The following is a 26,746-nucleotide window of genomic DNA, read 5'->3' on the forward strand; positions in this document are numbered from 1 at the left end:
TTTTTCCCCCCCCCCTACGTTCACCCACACAACCCTTGGTTACTTTGCTGGTAGCTGTCAGCATAAGGAAGGGTGTGTTGAATTAGGCTGATGACTGCTGTGAAGGGTCTAGTAGAGCTCCAGTCTCAAAAAAGAAAAATAAAAAAGAGCGGGGCAATTCTTAGAGCCTTTCAGACTTCCTTCACATTTTTGTAGTAGGGTAGTTTGAAAACTGAATGGACTGCCTGGCACTTACCATTACAAGTAGCCAGCTTCTTAGGTAAACCTAGCAGGTGAAGTATGCTGGTTTGCTTTCTGAAATAAATAGATATGAAATATTTTTGAAAAAAAAACAATCCTTTTTCAAGTATTTTGCTAAAGAGTTATTTTTGTAAAATGAACTGAAATGGAATGAACAGAACTTCTGAATAGCCCTGGCTTTTATAAAGCAGTAATGCCACTTTCTTAGCTATGGTATTTCTCCCATAGAGTATTATAGGATGAAACATGTTTTCTGTTATATGTGGGGACTTTACTAGCCCTGATATCTAAAAATCTACAAAATATCCCACATTTCTCATAGATCCTGAACTATTTTGGAAAAGTCAAAATAAGAACAACACTGGTAACAAAGAATGAACCCTACAAGCCTCATCCTCACGATCTGGTTGGAAAAGATTGCAGAGATGGCTACTATGAAGCAGAGTTTGGGCCAGAACGGCGAGTCCTGTCGTGAGTAATGGTGTTGCTTGGGATTTCGATTAATTATGCAAGTGATTTGCTAATCTTATGTTTTAAAACTCTCGAGTAGTGACTAAAAGGGCAATTAGTATTCTGTCTTTGCTGAGGTTTGCTAATCCATCTCAGAGACAAGGCAACACCTCTTTGAAGTATTTGCTTCTTTTTCAGTACTTTGCACACTGACTTTTGGTCCTTTTTTTTTTCTTATTGCCCATTCTTTCCTTTGCTCCTTCTCCCAATGTCTGTCTCCTTTTCCTCTCTCCTGCTTGTTTGTTTTTTACAGTCTTGTTCAGTAACAGTTACTATTGACTCTGTCCTACATGTGAAAAGGGTGAGTAATAACATGGGTAACAACAACATTAGAATTAGTACTTCATGTTGATAAGAGTAGGGAAGTTCACGTCTTCCATGGGAATTACATTTGGACTTCCTTGAAATTGGTGGAGAAAGTTTGCACTAGCTGAGTATCACATAATTTAGAAGATAAGGGTTGTGACACATCTAGAAAGGCATTAGTACCTGTCACTGTTGTTGCTGTTTGTTTGGGCAGGAGGTTGTTTCAGGTTTTTTTTGATGGGAAGATGCAGATTTTTGCTCATGCCTGGGAAGGATCTACTTGTGGATGTGGTAACGAAAATTCAGGCAGTGTACGAGATGTGTTTTCTCAGAGGTATATTACAAATATCTAAAATACAGTTGTATTTGGTGCCATTTCCTGTAAGTTTACTAAGTCTTATGTATTCAAGTAAAAACAGAGTAAACTGCAATAAATGTCTAGTGATTCTAGAAGGGGATTTAGAATTGTTATGCTTTTTTTGGGTCATGGTTTACGATATAGTAAATTTGGAAGTTAGGCATTACTTTGAGGTAAACATAACTGGGAAGAAAATAAGGTAAATATTTCAGTGTATAAGTAGCTCTTACACACTGCTCTCAGGCTGGTGTGATTCTGTTAATGTTAGTGAAATTACTCCATATTTATGTGGGTTTAGTCAGTAGAACACCATTAAAGAAGAGAACTGAAGACACAGTCTGTTTGAAGATGATGATTGCTGGATGGTGAAATAAACAGTTGTAATAGTGGAGAAGCTTCTTCAACATACAGCCCTGGCTGAGTGTGCTGCAGTGTGCTCTGGTGGCATGTAGCATGCTGACTGTACTGTCTTTTCCTGCAACAGATGCTAACCATTTTATAAGTGCATTGTTTTTAGCTCTGTTTGCAATGCTGTTTGTATTGGCAAATGGTAGAAAAGTATTGATAAATGTAATTCTTGTAATTTTTTTCCCACTGTCATACCTCTCTAGAAAGGCAGGGCTGCACTTCATTGTTGTAACCTCATCCTCATTGCCTTCCCTGCAAACAGTTCCCGTCACCTCGTCTAAAAGGCAGATGCAAAGATCTTAAACTGTTAAGGGACCTTGCACCTTCCTCTGACCATCCATTCACCAGCTTCTCCTTTTGTCTTCTCAAATAAAAGCTTCCTCACCCGAGGTCAAAGGATGTCTGTTGTTCTAGCCCATCCCACTTCCAGCTCTCAGCTCTGTTCCTTCTAATCCGAAGCAAAACAGCTGGATTGCTTAACACCTCTTCTGGTTATTTATTACATTCACTGGGTACAGGAAGACACTGATGATGGTTTTTCTTCTTGGCATTTTGTTGCACAAGGTTAAGTGTGTAAGCATGAGGTAAACCTGAAGAGAGGCCTTTACAGGATGCAACGCCAAAAAGCATTGGGATGCTTTGCAAAACTTAGTTGCAAATTTTTATTTAATCTGCATTTTACCTGTGCATCAAATCCCATTTTTTTATATAATGCTGGGTCTTCCTTGCATTTAAGGCACTTGTGACTGTTTACTATGTCCATCACTTCTTCTCAGTATCTTTAGGTTATGAGCTTCTCAGTTTGTTACAAAATAGTGGGCTACTTTCACTTTACTGATAATGAGAAACTGTAAGCTTCAATTGAGCTTGACATGGGAGATCCTGATGGGAGGAGGCTAGAAACATTCTCTTTGAAATGTTTCCAGCATCTGTACACTCATTTTTTTATTTTTTTATTTTTTTTTATAACAAATCATTGGTTGCTTTGAGATGAAAGAACAGTATGATCCATAATTGGATCTGGATGTTTAAAGTAATTTTCCTTTTTGTGGCTAGTGATTCAGTCCTCACATTCTTCTCTTGGAGTCCAGGTTGGAGAAAAACCTCATACAATACTAGTGAGTAGATGTCATTTCTTGGTAGTGGTTCTGGCTGTTTGCTCTTGCTGAGCATCCCAAAGACAAAAAAAATCCAATATTTATTTATTTATTTATTTATTTAGCGCAGAAATTACCAATGTCAGATTTTGGGCTGGTCTGAGGAATTAACTCTGCTTTCTGCTTGTTTAAAGTTCCCCATGTATTTCTGGTTGTAGAGAGTGTTCTGTTCTGCTTGTGGTATAATGATCTTTGTACTGCCGCCTAAACTTGATCAGAGCCCTCCCTGGCCAAAACATCAAAGCAAAAGTATGAATGTTGGGGTGTGTGTAACTGCCTGTATACTCAGATTTTTACTTCCTAGTTGGTGTCTCTCTAGATGGATGATGTCATAGGCTTTTTTTAAAAGGTCTTTAATTTTTTCTTCTCTCTTCCTACTTCTCCCTCTCTCTTCTCGGTATCTTGCTTGCTTCCTGTCAGCTAGCATTGATGTGAAACCCCACAGCCTTCCTCAAGTTCTCAGCAAGTTTCTCCTCTGATCTGGTCTTCTATTTAGCTATAGTTAGAGAGAGACTTTCACTGTGACAACACATCTTTAACTAAATGTTTATAATCTGAGCATTATGGGGTGCTTGAAAGCCCAGTTCCCCTCCACAAGAGGCTTCCTTCTGAATGGTAATGGCTTGTCAGTCCTGGTGGAGCTGTGTAGAGCTTTTGTTCAAGGCTTGTTCTGCAGATGGGCTTGCTAGATATCTGTAACTTACGATGGACAGCTGGAGAGCCTGAAACTTCTGAATGATTATTTGGGAATATTTTATATGGAATCAGGCCTGGTTGTGGACTTGACATGTGCTTCAAAATGAATCTATCAACTACTGTATGTGTTTTTTGGGGAAAAAAAAATTAATTATGTGCGGTGGTCACACCCTAAAAATGGTACTACCTACAGGAGAAGGCAGAAATAGGGTTGTTCCTAAATGTGTAGTACCCATTTTGAATGTCAGTAGCCACAATATGAAGCCAAAGTGCTTTAGTAAGTTATGAGATGCTACTGTGTTTTGTTTTCTTCCAGGTCACTGTATCAAGTTCAGGTTCAAAAGGTAGCTTTTGCATTCCTTCAGTGAATAGGTTCTGGAAGTGGAACCTGACTGCAGAGGATTTGGGAACCTCTGAACAGAGATTATTGGGTGCAGGCAAGGGAGTTGGGGGAAATTAAACCTAGCAGCATGCTGGGATAGTCTTGTTGAGAGCAGGGAGATGTAGGACTATTCTTGAGGGTGTTAGCAGGAACAAGGAGTATCTTTATGTGCATGAAGGTGTTTTATAGGCATAGCTAAAGCAAATAACTTATGTGAAGTTTCAAAGGAAGGGAAATTGCGGTACTTCTGGAGAAAGATGCCTGCTGGCATGGCCTGTCTTTTGAGCTTATTGTAACATCATGAAACACGAATTACCTTTTCTGTTTTTTTTTTTTTTTTTTCCCCTCCTCCTCCAACCATTCCAGCTTACTAACAAAGCAAAAATGTAAATAAGCTAAACTCCCCTTTCTCCCCCCATCCCCAATTTTGATCTCACTGGCCAAAGGCTTTCTCGCCTGGGACTCCCCCCACCTCCTGCATTGGGGTGACCTGTGCTCTTATGCAAATAAGGAAGAGCTGCAGCTCTTCAGAACTTTTCCATAACTACGTGAGATTTAAAAACCTGTTAAGTCTTGTTTAAAAAAATATTTAAAATAGTATTTTAAATTTACATTCCCGATAAAAGCAGAAGAGCAGATCCTTAACCAAAGCAAATCAGCAAGCTTATTGATAACAAAAATAGTCATCTCTTTAAATTACATTAAATGGGCTGTATAACTTCTAATTGCTGTAGGTTTACTATGGAGTAACAATTTTTAATATGGAAATATGTGTTATTAATGAAGAATATAAATTATTTAGAATATTGTTTCTGTATTTTTCACTTCTGTTTCTGCACTTATATTAGAAAAAACAGCATTCTTGCTTTTCAGAGATTTTACACCCTTCTCAAAATAAGCTTTTTTTTTTTTTCCATTTCTTACACTGCATGTTACCACAGTAGTCAATAAGGATTTATTTAATATTTTACACTGAAGACCTTATTAGTTGCTGAAATCCTGCCTCATGTGCTTCAGTTTTCAGAATCTGGGCATTCAGTGTGTGAAGAAGAAAGATCTGAAGGAATCAATTTCTTTACGAATCTCAAAGAAGATTAACCCTTTCAATGGTGAGTAGAACTTGGCTAGTTCACTTTGGGTGATGGGGGATTGTTTGTCCTGTCTTTGCTTTTGTGGTAGAGCATTATTTAAAAAAAAAACAAAAAACTTTTTTTGAGAAACAGTCATCCTCTCCTGTGTCCCTCCTAGCCTTTCCTCACTGTCATCATGCAATTAATCTATTTGGATTATTTCTCCCTTTATTATTACTTTTTTTTAAAATCTCCAGCAGCAATGTGATTTGCTGCTTGGAGAGAAGCAGTGGGGTAGCAGCAACAGCTTCTGCAAGTATCTCAGGAATCGGATTCCCCACAGTCCACAGCAATATTGACCTCAGTCAAGTCCAAGGCAAGTTGTGCTGCTACAGAACCACACTTGCAAGGGCCTACCCACAGGCCGTAGTTTTTATCACAGATGATCTGACCTAACTGTGGGCTGCTCTTTAGAAGAGTCATCGTGCTCTTCCCTCCATCCCTGGTCACACACTCCTACTACTTTTCCTCACACCAGTTACCAAAGCTGTGTGGCTGCACAGTGAATGGGCTCAGCAAGTTGCTCCAATGGAAAACCAACCTGCCAAAAAAAAAAAAAAAGTGTTTTCCCCTCAGATCAACTTGCTAAACCAAATAATCCTGTGGCCATATAATTGCTAGGTTCAATGCACAGAGGGAGTGGGGAACACACAGCAAATTGTAGGGTCAACTGGAGTGGGACCAGCACACTCAGCATGCAGGCACAAGGCAGGGGGATTAGAGGAAAAGCATAAACCTTCCTGATCTATTGGCTAAATGTTACTATGGATGCAGTTATGTTTTTAAGTGTGGCAAGAGTTTGGAGATTTTTCAAATACTTTTTTTTTCTTTTTAATACCCACAGAAGTCTTGCTAAATGGAGGCAAGATTCTTGATTTCTGGCTAGTGTCAAAATACCTACTTTGCTTTTTTCCTGAATTGTGACAAAAAGAAGCATGTTGAACTTATTACAGCATTAGGAATGTTTTAGATATTTTTCCTAATTTTAGAACAGAAGTTGGGAGTCAGGCTGATGGTCTTAATGGTCTATCTAAACAGTCAACCTGGTTCTGATCATGTGTGTGCACAATAGCATCTGGTTTGACATGAGTTTAGTCCTTCAGCATAATTTAAAAAGTTTAACTGTTTTAATCATTTTACCTTGACTCAGCCAGCTCTCTACCTTGATGTCAAACAAAAAAAGGGGAACTCCTCTGTTCAGCCTTCTTGGCTTGCTTTTACTCAATAAATAAAAAATGACATTTTTCTCTGGGATGTTGTGCAGTAAAAGAACACGATAAAATCCCTTATTGTACATGTATTTCACCAAAGAAACATTAGGATCCACATTGTTAGCTCTGTTCCTAACACTGATGTGTGTAATAGTGAAGACATGTTTAACTAAAATCCTTCAACAGTAGATTTTTACAGTGGCTGGCACAACTCCAAATTCACTGATTATTTTTGGGAGATTACAACAGGTGGTGCTTGGTAGCATCAGGTCAGGTCCTGGCTTCCACCATTCCAGCAGCAGAGCAGAGCCTTCCTTGGGTGACGTACAGGGCAGCACCCTGAGAAGGGGCCTCTGGCAATCCCCAGCCTTTCGGCACTTGTTAATGTGTCAGCACAAAGCAGAGCTGCCCGAGAGTGGCCTCCAGCTGCTCCAGGGCAGTCCCACGCTAAGCAGAGCCCAGAAAGGCACAGAACCAAGGCCTAATAAAACAGGATGAGTGACAAATATTTTTATATGTGTACTTAGTTGATCAAAACAGGGTTTCATTAGCAGCAGTCACTATAATGTTCACTGCTTGATAAGATTTAAAGGTTTATACATGAATTCAGTTTGTTCGTTTGCTTTTTAAGGTCAGAAGAGTTATCACTACATTCTCCAAGACTTTTCAGGCTATATTTCATCCATCCTGCATTGTGCTTTATTGATGTGCCTTCAGAAAGGCACCTGCCTTTTCTGCTTTTATTGGATGTTTTGGAGTTAGGTGCATCCTCTAAGAAGGCTGCAATTTAGTGTTGCTCATTTCATGTATAAACATCATAAAAGAAATTTCATGCAGCTGAAAACTTGCCTTCAGGGTGTTTGTGAGTTGCTTGTTGTTTTTTATTTTTTCTTTCCTACTTTCTTCTGGAACAGTCAAACAGTGCCTGTCCTGAGTCTCTCCTTTAGGGGCAGAGGTTTGGTATTGACCCTGTTAACAGAGGCAAAATGCCTGCAGTTTATGTATTACCTGTCTTGTCAGTAAGGGATAAAGTAACAGCAAGGCATGGGTCCACAATGTTGCCATCCAGACTTCTTTGTGTAAAGGGGCCATCATCTTCCAGAGTAGCCCAGGTGCCACAAGGAACGGGGATGGCAAAGGGAGGGTGAACATGTTCTTTAGTGGTGTTATCCCTCCTGCATGCCTTCAAGCACATAGTGTGGATGCACATTGAATAAGGGTGATAATCAGCAACAGGAGAAAGTGGCTTGGTCAAGATTTATGGTTTTTAAAGATAATTTTCTCCAGCAGTCTTGCCTGTACTGTTAAAGCAAGTGATGCCTACCTCCAAATTCTGGGATGATAAAAACTCAGGGTTTGCAGGTTATGCCCTGGAGCTGTCTGCAAGCGTACCTGGAAGGCTGCTTCACTCCACGAGCTCCCCGCTGTTGGCTGGCAGCATTTATCCTTTGCTGGGCTCAGTGTGGGCTGTACAAGGGGTGTGCGTTCACTGGGGCACACGTCTGGTGACCTGCACTCGGGTTGCTCCGCTTGGCTGCTCTGTTTGAGTGAGAATTGCTGTTTCCACACCATCACTGGATGTGTTTATCATCCACTATGCTCACAAGGGTAGCTCCCATGTATTTTTTTTGTCCTTTAATAAGCTAAACGATTCTAGAAATCTCTCTTATCCCTGAGCTCACCAGGGAAATGGCACTCGGTGGCAGCCTAATGTGTAACCTGGACTCCTTGGCATGATGGTGATATAAATAGCACAGCATCCGAGGAGCAGAGTGACTCCTCCAGTGGAGCTGGTCCATGTCTGCTTTCTAGGGTGTTTGTTTTCTTTTAGTGGCTGTTGAGTTGTGCCATACCCTTGTCTTCCCATGAACTGTCTGATGTACAGCCAACTCAAATTAAAAGAAGAGCCAGTCTTCAGTTAAGAGCTTTTGTGGGTGGGTGTGACTTGACATGGAGACAACAATTGAGTTAATAACAACTCGAGTTAATTATCAATGAGGAAAAGCCCTAAATGTGTTCTTAAAATTTAGGGGGAAACTGTACTTAGCAAAATATTGCTGAGCACTGACCTTTTCCCAGCCCAAATGGATGACAGCATGAAAACCCCTAGACTTAGGAACCCAGAGAACTGCCAAATTTCAACGAATCGATGAAAAGGGATATTACAAATAAGCTTTCCCTGGAGCTCGACACATGCTTAAAGCTCCTGTCCCTTTGTTTAACTGCTCTCGCTAATAAGCGTTTAGGCTCCTGTTCAGGCTCTCCCCGCACCCCGCCGCGGCCCCCGCAGTCTTTCCTCCGCCGTTTCCCCTTTCCGCCCGCACAGCGGCGGCCCCCGCGCTGCCAGGGAGCTGCCGCTCCGCAGGGGAGCTTATCAGGCTGCTGCCGGGGGTGCCCGAGCAAACAAGCCGAGTGTGATGAACCAGAGGAAGACGCTTTGCAAGAATCCGGGAGCTGGAAATGGTGTGAAGGTGCAGAGCGTCAGTGTCCTCTGTAATGAACGCCTCGGGTGTCAAACCTTAAACTTGCTATCCTTGAAGCAAATATGTAGCCCCCTCCCCCACCCCTCGACTGCATTCTCAAGCTGAGAATCTCAGTAGAGTGAGAGTTACCTGCTTTTAAAGAGCAAATCCCCTTGAGGAAAGGGAAAAGGTCTGATCATAACATGACTTTTAGCTTTTATCTTTAGAAAGCCCTTTGTTCTTTCATTCCTCATGCAAATGCTTCTTGCTGTTTATGCTGAAATTTTTTACATTAACCTAGAGGACTGCCCCTTTCCAAGATGTTTAAAAGTTAAAAAGGAAATTACCAAGCAAGAGACATAAAAAATGCTGAGTTATTTTTTTTGTACTATGAACAGAAATTTCTATAAAATGTCTTAGAAACATACAGGGCCTGCTGGATATATTTGCTTAAACCTCTTACAATTTTTGCCTTTTTTTTTTGGATCGGACTTAAAACAGGAAGAAAACCTAGATTCAGAGAAACATTGTCTAGACAGAGCAAGGACTGAGTTTAGAAAGTTTTAATTTGCATTCCCAGTTCATGCAGTGGCTTTTGTATCAGGCCATGCCATTCACCTGCCCTGCCTTTCTTTCTTCTGTGAAACAGGGAAATGTAACCGTACTAGTTTGGGCACTTATTGTGACTGTAGGTTAGCATCTGAATTTTACAGTTGTTTGCCCTACTCAGCCCCCTGACTTTTCCTTCTTGAAAGCTGGGTGTTGCTGATGCTGTTGTTCTGTTGATAGGTATATACAGAGGTTTATTTTTTATTTTCTGCAGAACTGATTGAAACTTACCTCTTCCTGGATCATAGAGGTAGAACCAGGCAGGGGTGTATTAGGAGAACAGTAGTGCTGCCACAGCCCTTACTTCCCTTTGTTCCCAGCCTTTACCTCTCAGTAAGTGCTTGTACATGCTATTTATGCCTCTGGATGTGTAGACAAAAAACCTGGCCCATCATCCAGTACTGTGCATCCAGTTGCTGAAGCCCAGGTAGAAAGAGAGCACAATATTTTGCTTTTGACAGCTAGGGACAAATAGTACACCAGGGCTATCTGCTCTTTCCTTTGTACTCGTGTGATTGCAATTCACTTAGAAAGAGCAAATGTAGCTCTGAACAAGCTGTTGAGGTCCTTTTTAGCTGTGTAGAGTTCAGCTACGGGGGACACCAGTCAAACGTGGGCAGTTCAGCGTGTGCTGTGTTACTTGCCTGCTGTAGCCCTTCCATATAACTATACAGCCACAGCTGTGGCTGCAGTGTGGACGTAGGCTGGGGGGAGTAAGTTGAATCTGAAATGTGGCACTTGGAGGGACCTGTAACTTGCACCCAATTTCCTTGGCTGGTTGAGCCCACATAAACCAGCACCAGCACTGGAAGAGACAGTCATTCCTTTCACTGCCTCTGTCTGCTTCCACCATTTCCATTGGGCCAGGACTAGTGGTTGAGGGAACTGACTGACCTAAGACAAGCCTTTTCCTCTTTTCTTCTTGCAGGTTATTTTTCAGACAGACCAGTTGATCTGATTCACCACATGAGAGCTAGTCCCAGCATCAGAGTTGTGCTGGAAATGAAGGTTGGGCAGAACCAGCCTTTTACAGCAAAACATGTGGCACACACCAAGTCAAACTGATCAGTCAGTATCAGGACTATTGGGGGTGTCTTTGTGCTCCAGGAGCAAAAGGCTTTGAGGCAAACCACCACTGTGTCATTACTTAAATGAAACTGAGCTCCCAGCATATGCCTAAATTAAAACCCATCACCTGCGTAAGAGAAAAGGCAGAATACACCTCATGGTGGTTATTAATGATGTGTGTTCACCAGCTGCCTCCTTAGTGAAGTGGTTTTTTTTTTGAGAGAGGTCATTCTCTTTGTTGGAGATCTGGCGTGGCCCCTCCTTGAGGAGGGAAGGTCACAAGATGTCCCTTTGCAGGGTAGACTGATACACTCAGTGTCACACCACATCATTAGCCCTGGAAGTTTCCATGCAGGTTAAGTTTAGATGCTGAAGTACCTTCAACTCCACCCACTCTAGAAGTTTCTGACGTCATTTGTCTAGAAGTTGGGTGGAGGGCTGTACGTGAGGAATCTGCTATTTAATCAGGTGTCATGTTGTCAGTCAAAAAACCAAACTCTTTATCATTTCTCTTCAGTGTTCAGAATAAACTTTCACTTTCTCTGTAGTGTCACCATATGAGTAAATACCAGAGCCCTTAATCCCCCAGTGATTTAATCAGCTAAGTGGAATTTCATTGGCCTTTCTGGATGTTGAAGACTGTTAATATAGTAAAAAATAAATAAATTAATTAATAAACAGGAACAAACAGGAGGCCTAATCTTAATCAGCATCTGGGTTGAGCCCAGAAGATCTCCAAGTTTGTGTAACAGAAGCAAATTCAAGGATTTCTCTGATTCAGTGGAAACCCAGCAAGGCTTTGGTGACATAAATTTCAGACAGGAACAACCCAAACCTGGTGCCTGTGCTGCATGAACTGCTCAGATGAGCTGACTTCAGTTGGAAGGAGTTTGTGGTTTAGCTTGTGTGGGGTGTTTTTGTGCCCACACTGGGATTCTTGTCAGTCTTTTCCCATTAATATTAGTGTCTTCCTGTGATAGTGGATCACAGCTTAAACAGTTATTTCAACAGTACCTATTTTTTAAGTTGAGAAATCAACATTTCTTTTGGAAGAGTTGTAAATCAGATTTTTAAAGAAAATATTTACTAGTCATTGTAGCCCCTTTCATGTTGAATTAGCTAATACTCCCAGGTTTGATTCTAACTCTAGATATTGTTTGTTAAATTCTATTGCTAGAATCTTGGTAAGTGGGGTTACTTTTCATTTTCCACTATGCTGGTGGTGTTTTCTTGGATTTTTTGGCAGCTTGTCCCGTAATTAACTTAGAATTTTACTTCTTTTAAAATCTCACGTTGATTTTTATGTGTTTGAGTTGCTAAGTGTTACTTTTGAAAGCTCTCCTGCCCCTTGTAAAAGCTCTATGCTTGCAAACATTCTTTCATATGCTCCTGTTTGCATAGATGGAAAACCAATTTCTAGCAGGTTACGGCTATTTTTTTAAATTAGATCGGGCCATCACAGGAACATACCAAGATTGTTGGTTGGATTCCAGTTCTTTTGGTTGGCTTCATATGAAGACAGTAAGGTGTGGTGCCACATGGCAAGGAGCAGTCAGAAGAGGAAGTTGAACTCTTGCCAAGAGCAGAGTATTGCTTTCTTTTATTCATGTGTCATGTTCAAGCCTTTTTCTACTCTATCTGCTCCCAACATGCTGCATCATGTGATGGGTATTTTTTACTCCATATGTGTAATGTCTCTGCTTCAGTAGAGCTGCTTGTGTGGAGCTTGCACAGGTCGAGGGAGCGGGCTGCTCGTCTTCAGTCCTTTCTCTTCCCCAAATCTTTAACATCATTTCTTAACTGTAATAACTTCAGGTTTGTCAGGTTTAACCCTGTCTGTTGTCCCTGGGTACAGAAGTCAGTGAAGTAACACTGAATGACACGACCATCCTCCACAGGGCCATGCTCCAGGCATGAGTCGGTGTGTTTGTCTGCCCCATTTTCGTTTGCTTTTAATATTCGTAAGATGTAAGCCAGCATCCATTCAAGTTAGTGGCTATTCTCCGGTTGACTTCAGAGGGAGCAAAATTAGATGTTCCTTAAAAATAACAACATTTTATTTTGTTTGGGTGATTGTATTTTAGGTGGGAATGAATTGTGTTTTGAAATTGTGTGCTTCTTTAGATGAGCATGAAATCTAGCCTCTCTATATTTTTGCCATTGCAGGATGGAGCTGCAGCTGCCTCATTCTCCTTTTTTGCTCTGTTATGTTCTTCTCATCTGATTAAAAATAGCCCAACAGGAATCAATCTTGACTGAGCACTTCCTCTTTCAAACTAGAAATTTTTTTAATGGTATTAAATAATTTAGAAGAACATGCAAGTTAAGAGCAGTGGTTTTTTGCCTGTAGTACGATGAGCCATATACAACAATTCTGCTTCTTGCCACTGTTGGCACACCCTACCTTTCTTCTGTCAGCTGGTTAAACAGATTTACTGGGAATTTGCAGAAGTTCATTGTATAGGAAATGATGTAATTTAAACATCAGCATTACTAATTTTCTCCGTATCTAGTGTATTTTTGCATTTATAGAGTTCTCTTGGGCTTTAAGTTGGCTGTTACTTGTTTCTGAGGAAGAGGCTGCTGCGCCCATGGAAAATGCAGCCCAGAACAGGTGCTGCTTTAACCAGGGAGAGAGAGACTTGATTGCACCAGCCACGAAGTCCTCACTTTTGATTCAGAATCAAAAGCCAGATCCAGATTTTGTGCTTGGCTTCTGCCTAAAACAAGTTGACTTAAACAAAAGTATTCAATCTTTGTGCTAAATTTAATTTTTAAGGGGTTTAAAATTTCACTACTCCTCAGGGTCTCTGGCTGAGTCCACAGTCACAAATGACTAATACAACACACAGGCATAAGCCTTGATGTCAGAACATCCTCGGCAGCTAATTGCCTGCTGGCTGTGATGTCAGAGCATGGATTAGAAGAATCAGCTGAGCTACTGGGAGCACAGGAGCATTGCATTATCCCTTCTGCAAGGTGCTATCGAGAAAATGCATGTTTCTTATTTTCTGAGTCAGACTGCATCAAGAAGCAGTTAGGCTGCACAGTCTGTCAAAGCTGAGTTATGATTAACAGCTCTGTGTTCCAAACCTGTTGTCTACAGATCCTCATTTAAGTTAGCAGGTTAAGTTAGCTAATGAAGTGCCACAAATTACAAAACTTCTGTATATGTCTGGTAATACAGTCAGCCACCATCTTGCAAAGTGCACACTGGCAGAAATCCCCTGGGCACCAATGTTTCAGATGTTGCATGTGTGGTTGCTGCTTAGTTTTGTACTCACTGATGTATTTGTCTTGAAATATTGCTGCTGCTGGACTTCTAAAAGGGAAGGGTGGTTGATTTCTTTTTACAGCGGAGACCAGGAGAAACAGATATTCAGAACACCAAAAAAAGACATGAAAATGCCAGTGGAAAGTATTCTGAGCTCAGTGTATTTATTATTTCACACTATGAAAAGGTGAAAGGAATAAATTGTTCAAGTGGGCATTGTGGGATCCCACTCATAGCAGGGTGGAGACCAACCCTGCAATAAATGTTAAAGGTCAAAGAATTGCAATCTAATCAGTACAGGGTGATCCCCAAACATCTTATCACAGGCACGTTTAATCTTTTATGCTTGCAAGAGGCCTTTGAAAGGGCAGGGGAAAGAGTGAACTTGAGAGGTTGTGATCTCTTGACTTGGCCCATGTTCATTTTAGGCAGTGGCAAGGAGTATCTAGTGATGCTGAACTGCTACTTTGAACAGCTTGGAAAAGAGAGACATGTTAAAATTGTGTTCATTATCACTACTTCTACTTAAATTAAATTAAATGAGTTTCTCATTTTGCTAGCACTGAATGTCAACATAATAGTTAATGTTGGACCTTAAAGGAAAGCATGGAATTCAGACAGAATCACCTGTTGAGCTTTTCCCAGAATCACCTGTTGAGCTAGGAGTACATTAAATGCTCAGAAATTATATCCCAGGTCTGAGGTCTTGAAATTAAAATGAGGCAAAGAGGGATCAAAAATGAAATGCTGAGCTTGGGTTATGCTTTACACTGGAAGGAGTATGTAAGTCCAGCAAGGGTTTGCCTGTTGTATTGCAAAATTGTATCCTAATGGCACCACTACTCGCTATTTTCAAAGGTATCCAAGTAATACAGGTGTTGATGGGAGGGAAGAGATGGTTTGTCTTGTTTTTGCTTAATTCTTGCCCCAAGATCTGCCTTCTCATAATTTTTCCATCTCAGTTTCTAGAGAAAAATAGAGATACCACATAGCAGAAGTCTGTCAGTGTTGCTGAAAATCTTCATCTATGTCCTAGGGCTTAACTTGTATTGAAAGATTTCTCTTTGGCAACAGATTCATTTAGTGAATTTTATCATGAGAAACATGCCCAGGGAATGGCTTTGAAACTATAGCTACATTAAAAATGGTCTAGAAGGCAAGGTGAGGAAACCAGAGGCAAGAAACAGTTGGAGAACTAGGATGGTTTAGCCGTGTTTGATGAAGGAAAAGCATTAAAGGCTTCTGTAGCCTTTACTATGTACAAGGAATTAATACATGCAGCCTCTGTAAAGGTAGCAGGGACTATGGGAACATTTTATCTGCCTTGGCAACACCACCTCTTTTACAAGTGGAGATTCTTCCCTGGTTTGTTAAAGAATTATTGTTGGTTTTGTTGACTAATCCTGTCTTGTCTTTCCTTCTGCTGTTCAGTGCCTGAAGAGCAGCTGCACAATATAGATGAGTACGATCTCAATGTTGTCCGTCTCTGCTTCCAAGCTTTCCTTCCTGATGAACATGGCAACTACACGTTAGCTCTTCCTCCTTTAATTTCCAACCCCATCTATGATAACAGTAAGTACCAACTCATTCAAACATATATGTATTTTTTTTCTCCTTTGCTTTTTTTCTTTTGCTTATGGTGATAAATGCCAGACCAGTTTTCTGAGGTCTGTGCTGGTCTTCTGTGTCACTTCTATGGCTTGGGACTGCAAGATGCATGTCTAACCCATGGCAGGTCAGTGAGCTTAAACCCAAAATATAATCCTGGAGTGAACTGTTGTCCCATAAGAGTAAGAATTGTCCATCACATTTGTGGACTCATGCATAGGTGGTTTCTCAGCCCTCACTCATGTATCATAGCAGTGACTGCAAGGAAATGCTGCTCCTGACGTACCAAGCTATTAAAATAAATAGCAGTGAGGTGGATGGCTGCCATAAGACTGCTCTGTTTCCCAAGAGTGTCCTCTAAAGCCTTTTTGAACCCCTGAGGACTCTTGCCTTTGCCTTGTGAGAGCTCTGGAGCAGAACTTGAGAGAGAGGTTTATACCAGTGACAAGCTGTCTTAATGCTTTTATATATGAGCTTTGTATCTCAGTTGGTTGCTATTTTCAGTATATAGGGAGGTAACAGGGGCATGTTTTATCATGCTCTGGAAGGGTGCAGAAGTATGGTCATTACTTTAGGAGAAACTACTGAATGAGGTGTGCATTTTATAAAGCTGATGTTAGAATTGTGTTATTGTGGCCATAACTGCTATGAAAATGTTGAATATTAACTTGGGTGGTTTTGATATTTTTAGAGCCTCTTCCAGAATTATCTAGAATTTGGAGCTGTGTGCATGGGCTTACTGAGAGCCCTTATAGTACTAGAGTAATGAGGGTTGAGATAAAACTGATGTACAAGATTTGCAGCTATGTCTCAGATGCCATTTAGAAATGTGCCAAATCATGATTACTCATCTCCTTTGATTGACGTCAGTCTTTGCTAAGCTGCTGAAATGACAGATAGCTGTGTGTGGGTAAGCTTGGCTTTTCAGTGTGGGTGCATGTGGGCAGCTCCTGATATACTGTAGGTATCTCAAATCCTCCGTGTAACGTAGCAGCGGTGTAAATAAACCGGTGCATAACTGTAACCACAAATTGTAAAAAATTATGCTGCTCTTGTCTGGAACAGTGGTTTCAGATCTGAATTTCTTTTTTAAATCTTAGCCTTTTTAAACCTGCTCTATCAGACAGAACTGGGTAAGGTCAGGTGATGACTTCAGATAAAAGATAAAATTGTAAAGTACAATTGGAGATCCTAGGTTGTTTTGATTTCAAGCTTTCGCAGAACTGTCCAGATCAGGAGCAATAAAATTATTCAGAGCTTTTCTGAAGATCAGCTTGCACATTTTAAATCTAGTTTCTTCTTTACTTTCTAATACTTTGTAGTCTCTACCTGCTTTGGAGAACAGAAATACACAACAATAATATGAACATAATATGTGGGTAATCACATTAGCAGAGACCTCAAGTTGATAAAATTCAGTATTCCAGGCAGTTTCTGTTTTCAGTTGCTTATAACATTAACTGTTTTGTACAGAAATTTCCCACGTTGTGAATCATACCATGCTGAAAACTCTTGGGAAGAGTCAGAGCAGCTCACCATTTCTGAGAAATGAGGTTAGGGGAAACGTTGTTTTGCCCTTGTTGAAAGGGATATGATTTGGGGTAGAAGCTCGTTTTCCTAGGGATTTGTTACCAGGGATGTGCTTCTGGAGAGTGAGAATCAACAGGAATTGGGCAGGAGTTGTGGCGAGGGGCTGACAGGAGAGTGTGGGTCTGCTGGCATTTGTGTTTCTTACCTTCATCCTCCCTTCTAAATTTGCCTTAAAATAAAAGGCAAGCCAACAAGCTCTGGGCTAGGAGACCCTCCCAAAAACCTGTTAAAAGGCCATGGAGTGCCATTCAAGCACAGAGAAGTGAAACAAAGGTAAAATTAGGCTTCTCATTACAATTCTTAATTTACCCTTCCTGTGAAAAACGCACAATGACACTGTCAATCATATGATCCTGTGCTGTTTCTGGGTTTGTTTTGTTTCCTCTCTCTTCAAAGTTTCTGATTCATTTAGCAAGTGAAGTGGCATGTGTCATGTAGTAAATGAGGCACCCGCTTCTCCTATTAATAATAATAATAGTAATAGCTGCAGATAGTAACTATGTAATTGGGTCTGGCCCCAGGTTACCAGGAGCTCTGTTTTAAGCATAGTCTGTGTTGTGCTACAGCATACCTGTGCAGTACCATGAAAGACTGGGCAGGAATTGACTCAAACAGAGAGTCTAAAGTATACACATATAGAGAGAGAGAGTCTAAAGAGAGTCTAAAGCATGTATGTGTATATATGTACACACAATATATATATATATATGTATATGTATATACACTGGGGGGTTGGACTAGACCATCTTCCGAGGTCCCTTCCAACCCCTAAGATTCTGTGATTCTATGATTTATTAATTTATCTTTTTGAGGGTGATACCATGAGTTTTGGTTTTGTATTTCCTCTCAGTGCCTGAATCAGGGAGCCCTTGGTGGTGGAGCCTTGTGTTGCTGTGGTGGTAGAAGGTTCCATTTTCGGGTAACAAAGCATCACCAGCCAGGTCCTCCCAGGGGTTTTAAATACATATGGAGTTAATGTAAGAAGATGAGAAAACATCATGGCACAGTGTAGTTTTGTTCTTTTGGGATTAGAGAGGTGGAAGAGAGTGCAGTAAACAATGAACATGGTCATAGACAGTAGCAGAGAAATTAGCATCAGTTACTTCATATACTGAGTGAAGACAGGGTTTTGAAATCGGTATATGCTCATGTATTATAGAGTCATAGAATGGCTTGGTTTGGAAGGGAATTAAAGATCATCTAGTTCCAACTCCCCTGCATGGACAGGGATGCCTCCCACTAGATCAGGTTGCTCCAAGCCCCATCCAATGTGACTTTGAACACTTCCAGGGATGAGGCTTCCACAACTTCCCTGGGCAACCTGTTCCAGTGTCTCACCACCTTTACACTAAATAATTTCCTTCTAATATCTAACCTAAATCTCCCCTATTCCAGTTTTAATCCATTACTCTTTGTCCTGTCACTACAAGCCATTGTAAAAAGTCCCTCCCCAGCTTTTCTGTAGCCCTTTCAGGTACTGGAAGGCCACTATGAGGTCTCTTTGGAGCCTTCTCTTCTCCAGGCCGAACACCCCCAACTCTCTCAGCCTGTCTCCAGAGCAGAGCTGCTCCAGCCTTCTGATAATCTTTGTGGCCCTCTGGACTCTCCAGGAGCTCCGTATCCTTCTTATGTTGGGAGCTCCCGAACTGGACACACTACTCCAAGTGGGGTCTCATGAGCACCGAGTAAAGGGGCAGAATCCCCTCCCTTGACCTGCTGTCCATGCTTCTTTTGATGCAACCCAGGACACAGTTGGTTTCTGGTCTCCAGCACACATTGCCAGCTCACGTTGAGCTTCTCATCCAACATCACCTCCAAGTCCTTTTCCTCTGGACTGTTTTTGATCCATTCTCCACCCAACCTGTATTTATGCCTGGGATTGCCCCGACCCAGACCGTTACGACAGCAGTGCTCTGAACTCACAGCCCCACTTATGTCCCTCCTTTATCCCAATATCCCATAGCCATTGTGTACTGCTCTCCCTCATTTTTTCCTACCTCCCCCTCCCAGGTTTCCCCATTTCACAAAAATACTCCAAATGTCCCCTTCTGATACATACTTTAAAGTATATCTGATGTACTTAAAAGTGTAAACACAGCATATAGGCACAGGAACTGAACTTGAAATTCTAGAGAGTTCTTCCACTCTTTTGTAGTTTTGTTGTTGTTTTGTTCTTTGTTACTTCTGCATCACTATATTGCAGTACAAGTGCTGTTTTAAATAAATTGCAACTATCATGAGTGCTGCCCATGTACAGCCACAGCTTGGAGTTGAATTTTGAGTATTTGAGGATGAAGTCTGCTACCCTGAGAAACGCATGAAGGTTAAACTCTTAGACCTGTTCACAAATACCTGGAGAAAAAAATAGAGAGGTTTGATGGCCAAATATGTCTGATACTCTGAGAGGGGAATATTCTTGATTTTGCTATCTCAGCTTTTTCTGGAGGACCATGATTGTAACTGGTAATCAGCCCTTCAAAGAACTGCTTTTAATTCTACAGCTCAAAGGGCAGCATGGCCGAGCACAATAACATCATCAGGGGAAGTATTTTGAGAATACTCTAGAATCAGGGAGTAAGTGACTTTAAACTGGAGTTGAAAGAGGAAGAACATGGAGCTTCATGTGCTAAAAAAATGCATAGGTCACTGGTTGGTTAGTTACTGGGGAAGTGCCCGAGAACAGCTAGCTAGGAAATCGGAGTTCTGCTTGCAAAGAGAGGGTGGGGTCATCAACCCAACTGAAGTGCATCTACATCAGTGCACGTAGCATGGGCAGCAAACAAGAGCAGATGGAAGCCACTGTGCAGCAGGTTTGCTATGACTTAGTTGCCATCATGGAAGCATGGTGGGATGACTGTCATGACTGGAATGCTGCAGTGGATGGATAGAAGCTCTTCAGAAGGGATAGGAAAGGAAGGAGAGGCAGTGGGTGGCTCTGTACATTAGGGAGTGTTTTGATTGATAGAGCTTGACTATAGTGATGATGGAGTTGAGCGTTTATGGGTAGGGATGAAGGGGAAGGTGAGTAAGGCAGTTACTGTGCTGGGAGTCTGTCACAGACCACCCAGCCAGGACAAGGAGGCAGATGAAGTGTTCTATAAGTGACTGGCTGAAGTCTCACTATTGCCAGCCCTTGTTCTGGCTGGGGACTTCAAGCTACTAGACATCTGCTGGAAATAAAACAAAGACAGCAGAGAGCAGGCAGGCTGGGAGGTTCCTTGAGTGTGTGGAAGATAACTTCCTGACACAGCTGGTAAGTGAGCCTAGCAGGGAGGTGTCTTGATGGACCTCCTGTTCACAAACAGAGAAGGAGTGGTAGGAGATGCAGTGGTTGGAGACTGTCTTTGGCTTAGTGGCCACAAAACAGTGAAGTTTTCAATTCTTAGTGATGTAAGGAAGGGGGTTAGCAAAACTTCCACCATGGACTTCCAGAGGACAGACTTTGGCCTGTTCAGGAAACTGGTTGAGAGAGTCCCTTGGGAGACAGTCCTGAAGGGCAAAGGGGTCCAGGAAAGCTGGACACTCTTCAAGAAGAAAAGGTAAAGGCCCAGGAGCAGGCTGTCTCCATGTGTGGCAGGATCAAGGGGTGGGGAAGATGGCTGGTCTGGCTGAACAAGCAGCTTTTGCTGGGACTTAGGAAAAAAAAGGAGGGTTTACCACCTTTGGAAGAAGGGATAGGCAACTTAAGAGGAGTACGGAGATCTCGTTGTCACACAGGGAGAAAATTAGGAAGGCAAAAGCTCAGCTAGAGTTCAACTTGGCCACTGTTATAGGGGGACAACCAAAAAAAAGTTTTTAAGTACGTGAGCAATAAAAAAAGAGCCAGGGAGAATCTCCATCCTTTACTGGATGTGGGGGGGAGCACTGCAACCAAGGATGAGGAAAAGGCTGAGATGCTTAATGCCTTCTTTGCCTCCATCTTTAATAGTCAGACCAGCTTCCTTGAAGGTGTTCAGCCTCCTGAGCTAGAAGATAAGGATGGAGAGCAGAACAACACGCCCCCCCACCCCCACCCCAATCTGGGAGGAAGTATTTAATGAACTGCTTCTGCACCTGGACACACAAGTCTGTGGGGCTGGATGACATCCACTCCAGAGTGCTGAGGGAGCTGTCTGGGTAGCTTGCCAAGCCTCTCTCCATCACTTATCAACAGTCCTAGTCAACACGGGAGGTCCCAGATGACTGGAGACTGGTTAATGTGACACCCACCTACAGGAAGGGCCGGAAAGAGAATCTGGGGAACTAGAGGTCTGTCAGCCTGACCTTGGTACCAGGGAAGATCATGGAAAGGTTCAAGTGAGCTCCTGTGGCAAGTGCAGGGCAGCCAGGGGATCAGGGCCAGCCAGCATGGTTTTATGAAAGGGAGGTCTTGCTTGGCCAACCTGATCTCTTTCTGTGACCATGTGACCCACCTGTTGGATGAGGGGAAGGCTGTGGATGTTGTCTGCCTGGACTTTGGTAAGGCCTTTGGCACTGCCTCCCACAGCATTCTCCTGGAGAGGCTAGCAGATCATGGCATAGACAAATCTACTCTTCACTGGGTAAAAAACTGGCTGGATGGCTGGGCCCAGAGACTTGTGGTAAATGGGGCCAAATCCAGTTGGTGGCTGGTCACCAGTGGTATCTCCTCAGGGCTCAGTTCTGGGGCCAGTTGTCTTCAGTATCTTTATAAATGATCTGCATGAGGGAATTGAGTGCACCCTCAGTAAGTTTGCAGATGGCACCAAATTGGGTGGGAGTGTTGATCTGCTCAAGGCTAGGAGGGCTCTGCAGAGGAACCTGAACAGGCTGGATTTATGTGCCAAGGCCAAGAGCCAGGTCCTGCATTTTGGTCACAACCCCAGGCAATGCTACAGGCTTGGGGAAGAGTGGCTGGAGAGCTGCTCAGAGGAAAAGGACCTGGGGGTGCTGGTTGACAGCCAGATGAACATGAGAAAAGCAGTGTGCCCAGGTGGCCAAGAAGGCTGGTAGCCTCCTGGTCTGCATCAGGAATAGCGTGGCCAGCAGGAGTAGGGAGGTGCTTGTGCCCCTGTACTTGGCACTCGTGAAGCTGCATCTTGAGTGCTGTGTGCAGTTCTGGGCCCTCACTATAAGAAGGACATCAAGGTGCTGGAGTGTGTCCAGGGGAGAGCTACCAAGCTGCTGAAGGGTCTAGAGAACAAGTCATAAGAGGACAGGCTGAGGAAACTAGGGATGTTCAGTCTGGAGAGGAGGCTGAGGGGAGACCTCATTGCCCTCTACAATTACTTGAAAGGAGGTTGTAGGGAGATGGGTGCCAGCCTCTTCTCCCAGGTGAATAATGACAAGGCCAGAGGAAATGGCCTGGAGTTGCATGAGGGGAGGTTTAGATTAGGTATTAGGAAGAATTTCTATACTGAAAGAGTGGTCAGGCACTGGAACAGCCTGCCCAGGGAGGTGGTTGAGTCACCATCCCTGGGGGTATTCAAAAGCCGTGTAGATTTGGTACTTCAGGACATGCTCTAGTGCCCAAGGTTGTGGGGGTTTTTTGTGTTGACAATTGGACTTGGTGATCTTACAGATCCTTTCTGACCTTAACGATTCTGTGATTCGGTGGCAGAGCTGCACTGGTATGTTGTGTTTGGAGATGAGCAGCCAAGAGCTATAGGATGATAGAACATCAAGCCTTACTTCTGAATTTCCTGTATGGAGTGACTTGTTTAGTGTGGATTTTGGGGTGTCACACTCCTCCAGCTGTTGTCTTCCTTTCTCATGCCTTAGCTTCCAGCAACTCGTCATCAATAGTGACACATTTACAGTAAGTCTTTCTCATAAAATTTGCCTGTTCCTTTCCAGGAGCCCCCAACACGGCAGAATTGAGAATTTGTCGTGTGAACAAGAACTGTGGAAGTGTAAAAGGAGGAGATGAAATATTTCTGCTGTGTGACAAAGTCCAGAAAGGTAACCGTGACTTGTTTTTAATTTCCCTTTGCCCCAGATGGTGGACACTACCACTTTATAGCTGGGGAACTAAAGCCTTTCACCACACTCCTGTGTAAGTGATCTGGTTTGAGAGCTGGGCAGAACAGCTCTCAGGTTCAAGAGGTCTCAGCACCTCTGAAAGATACTCAGTACTTTTAAGGTGGAACCACTTGCTTTCCATCTCAATTTTGAGTCCAAGTCCTTTCTTTGTTCCCCCTCCCCCTTTTTTCTGCTGCAAGTTCTCAGTTTTCTTCTTCAGCTTAATAAGCATCTTCTGTTTCTAATGGACTAGATGATATCGAAGTCAGATTTGTCTTGGACAACTGGGAGGCTAAAGGTTCCTTCTCACAAGCTGATGTTCACCGCCAAGTTGCAATTGTGTTCAGAACACCACCATTTCAGAGAGACATCACTGAGCCCGTCACGGTGAAGATGCAGCTGAGAAGACCTTCAGACCAGGAAGTCAGTGAACCTATGGATTTCCGATACCTACCAGATGAAAAGGGTATGGCTCCAATTAGCTGAGTTTTTGAAAAGCCATTATTAGTGCAGGACTCGTGTTGATAACAAAACAGCAGTTTAAGTGGTAAAAATTCTACAACACGGCTTCTACAAAATAATTTGTGTTTTTAAAAAGTAACAGGTCAGTTTGATCCCTCTTTCAATGAAAACATCAAGAATCACCGTTAATGACATTGTCTTTGTTAGTGCTGTCACATCTGAAATACTTTCCTTTAAATATATTTTGCTACAATTAGGGGCCACTAGTAGAAGTTTTAGAAACTTTCTTTACTAATTATATCAAAGAGAAATGTAACACTTTTCTCTTCCATACCTTTCTCTGTAGATCCATATGGAAACAAAGCAAAAAGGCAAAGATCAACATTGGCTTGGCAAAAGCTCATACAGGACTGTGGTAAGGAAAATATTTGTCTTTTTCTTGCTTGAGCAGGCTTGCATTTAGATGGAGTTACTTTCTATAAAAGCAAACATTCAGTATATGTAGACTCATGCTTGTTTCTGTTGCAGGATCAAATGCAACAGAGAGGCCCAAAGTACCTCCATTCCCTGCTCCTGAAGGGAAGCCGATTAAGAAAGGTAGGGGTTTTTTGCATGCAAGTCCCAACCCGACAGCTGTTTGAAACAGTTAATGGCATTTTTCAGGGCGCACTGAAGTTCCCAAGGCAGCTTTTCTTCTTCCTTTTCCTCCAGATGCTTCTCAAAGCCTCAGATATGCTGCAACACCCCCTTTGCACAGGAGGGGGCTACACCTTCTTCATCTTTAAGCATTGCCTGCTTTCAGCCTTAATTTAGAGAACTACTGGTTTTCCTCTGTTTTCCAATACTCAGCCCTTCAAACCTTTGCTTGGTTCCTTGGCCTTCCCTCCTCTTTGCTTGAAATTCTAATATTCTCTCCAGGGTTTCTTCCTGAAAGGTACCAGTACTTTTGACTGTACAAATGAAAGCAATCAGGTTTATACTTAAATGTAGCTTTCACGTTCAGCATTTGCTGTAGGGGTGGACAGCTGTCTTGCTGCTGTCCAGAAATTCAGGGTCCATCCTGGGGAGCAGTTTAGCAAGTGCAAATGCACATATAATCTTAATAAAATAGCACCATTTCTGCTTTGCATTTGACAGTTTGCAATTGAAAAATAATATTCAAAAACAGCATTAAAATGCAGTCTCATCTTTCCTTTCCACAGAACCGAAAATGTTTTCATCCCCACTGATGATGCCAGGGTTTCTAACCAACACCAGTCAGACCTACCCTCTCTGCAACCAGATCCAGGCAGCACCAGGGAGGCCAGGGAAGCCGGACTCACTCTCCTCAAGCTGGCAGCAGATGTTCAGCCCCTCTCCCTCTGCCAGCAGTCTGCTGGGCACCCACCCGCAGAACAGCTTTGGGGCAGACATGTCGCAGTCCAATGTTACCCAGGGCAGCAGCTCTCTCCCAGCTTTCCATGACAACCCTCTGACCTGGCCTGATGAGAAAGATTCAGGCTTCTACCAGAATTTCGGCACTGCCAACGAGGTGGGAGTGGTGTCAACTGCAGATGGGAGGAGCATGCCTAATAACAGCATCGGGCACCAGGTGCAAACCACCAGCATGGAGACTGATGACATGAACTGCACCAGTATCAACTTTGAGAAGTTTAATCCAGTGTTAAACACGAGCAATCCCAGGCAGCAGCTCCAGCAGCTGCCTGCATCTTGCCCGTCCTTTGCAGCCCTGAGCAGCACGCCTTTCAACCTGCAGCCTAATTTAGCTGATCCGACAGTTTACGGTTATTTAGACCAAGAAGTTTTAAGCCAATCGAGACTATCCACCAACCCCATCCCAACCCATCCAAATAGCATTGCAGATAACCAGTTCTATGACACCGATGGTGTCCACACTGATGATCTCTATCAGTCTCTGCAGCTGGATAGCATTTTACAAAACTATAACCACTGAGCCAGCGGTGTTGGGCTGGCCGCAGGTACGTAGCGCTTTTTAAGCTGTGTGAAGAGGAGGAACTTACCCTTCTGGAGTCCCTTCTTTCTCTTTCTGAATGTCACTATACAAGTTTCACCTTATAACTTCAGGTTATATATTACAGCCCAAAGACTGGTGCCCATAAAGAAGAGAGGTGGGAGTAGGGTTTAGGGTTCTATACCTTAAAAGTACATTGTGTGCATATTTTTCCGCTGTTGGAAAAGGGAACTGCTAACACTTAAATCTTCCTTACCTGTGAGGACTGTAAATGCTGGCATCTTCAGAAGGGTTAAAATTTCAAATACTTCACAGGTTTAAACTTGTTTGAAAAATAACTATTTTTGCTATGGAAATTAAATTTGATAGGACAGAAATTAGGAAAAAATCCCGGCACTTGGGCACTCTAGTTCAGATGCACTTAACAATGTTAAAGTTTTACTCCACTTACTTGAAAGGTTTAGGTTTCTTACCTTCTTTCGTATAAAATATTCTCCTAAAACAAGACCACGCATCGATTTTCCACATTTTTACCACACTCCATTTGCTTTGAAAGCAAATTTACTCTAAAATTTTTTTAATGACTATGTCATTGTTAGATGTATTTTAAAAGACCGGAAGGTTTGAGTTTTTAAATAGTCCAGCTCTGTTGTACATGAATCACTGCACAAAAGGATGAACAGAAAGTGAGGACTTCTCTGCACTGCATCCCAAGTGCACTATTTTAAATGACAAACCCCTGTTGCTTTAGGAATGGAGCACACTGTTATTTCTCTGAAAGTTGGGGGTTTTTTGTGTATGTAGCTGTGATGTGTATGTGATTTTGAGCAGCAGAAATATGCTGAGCCGAAGCATCTTCCCACCCTCTCTCCTCAGGTATCCCAGCAGTTTCCTGCTATGCAAGTGACTGCTCAAAAGGTGGCTCAGATCTTGCCTCCCCATTGCCCCCTCCCAAGAGAGCTTTGGGGCAAACCTGGAGGCAGTTTTAGCACAGACTAATTTAGATGCACGCTATTAATGACATAAGGCCTTTTCAGCCAGTACTAATTAAAAATAGCCTGCTATAATCTGTACCAGAAACCAGAACTTCCTTCCACTTGCTTCCCAGTCTTCATTCTTAGCCTGAGTTGCAAGATATTCACAGAATCACAGAATCCTTCTGGTTGGAAACGACCTTTAAGATCATCGAGTCCAACCATAACCTAACTCTACCAACCATTACCAAGTCCAGTCCTTAAATCGTGTCCCTGAGCACCACATTTACACAGCTTTTAAATGCCTCCAGGGATGGTGGTTCTACCATCTCTCTGGGCAGCCTATTCCA

The 26,746-nt window shown here is 42.5% G+C and overlaps 1 protein-coding gene across 1 annotated transcript in view; it reads left to right on the forward strand.

Moving 5' to 3' along the window:
- REL (v-rel avian reticuloendotheliosis viral oncogene homolog) overlaps positions 1-25,404 on the forward strand; it is a 28,142-nt gene extending 2,738 nt beyond the window's left edge. Inside the window, exons 2-9 of the mRNA XM_010007042.1 lie at positions 563-711; positions 5,075-5,166; positions 15,243-15,383; positions 22,824-22,928; positions 23,242-23,454; positions 23,797-23,865; positions 23,979-24,047; positions 24,653-25,404. Coding sequence (XP_010005344.1) covers positions 563-711; positions 5,075-5,166; positions 15,243-15,383; positions 22,824-22,928; positions 23,242-23,454; positions 23,797-23,865; positions 23,979-24,047; positions 24,653-25,404 — 1,590 coding nt within the window. The remainder of the gene's footprint in view (positions 1-562; positions 712-5,074; positions 5,167-15,242; positions 15,384-22,823; positions 22,929-23,241; positions 23,455-23,796; positions 23,866-23,978; positions 24,048-24,652) is intronic.
- Positions 25,405-26,746: the final 1,342 nt, after the last annotated feature.

This window comes from Chaetura pelagica, unplaced genomic scaffold, assembly GCF_000747805.2.
Source record: "Chaetura pelagica isolate M959 unplaced genomic scaffold, ChaPel_1.0 scaffold111, whole genome shotgun sequence".
In the NCBI taxonomy this organism is placed as follows: Eukaryota; Metazoa; Chordata; class Aves; order Apodiformes; family Apodidae; genus Chaetura; species Chaetura pelagica.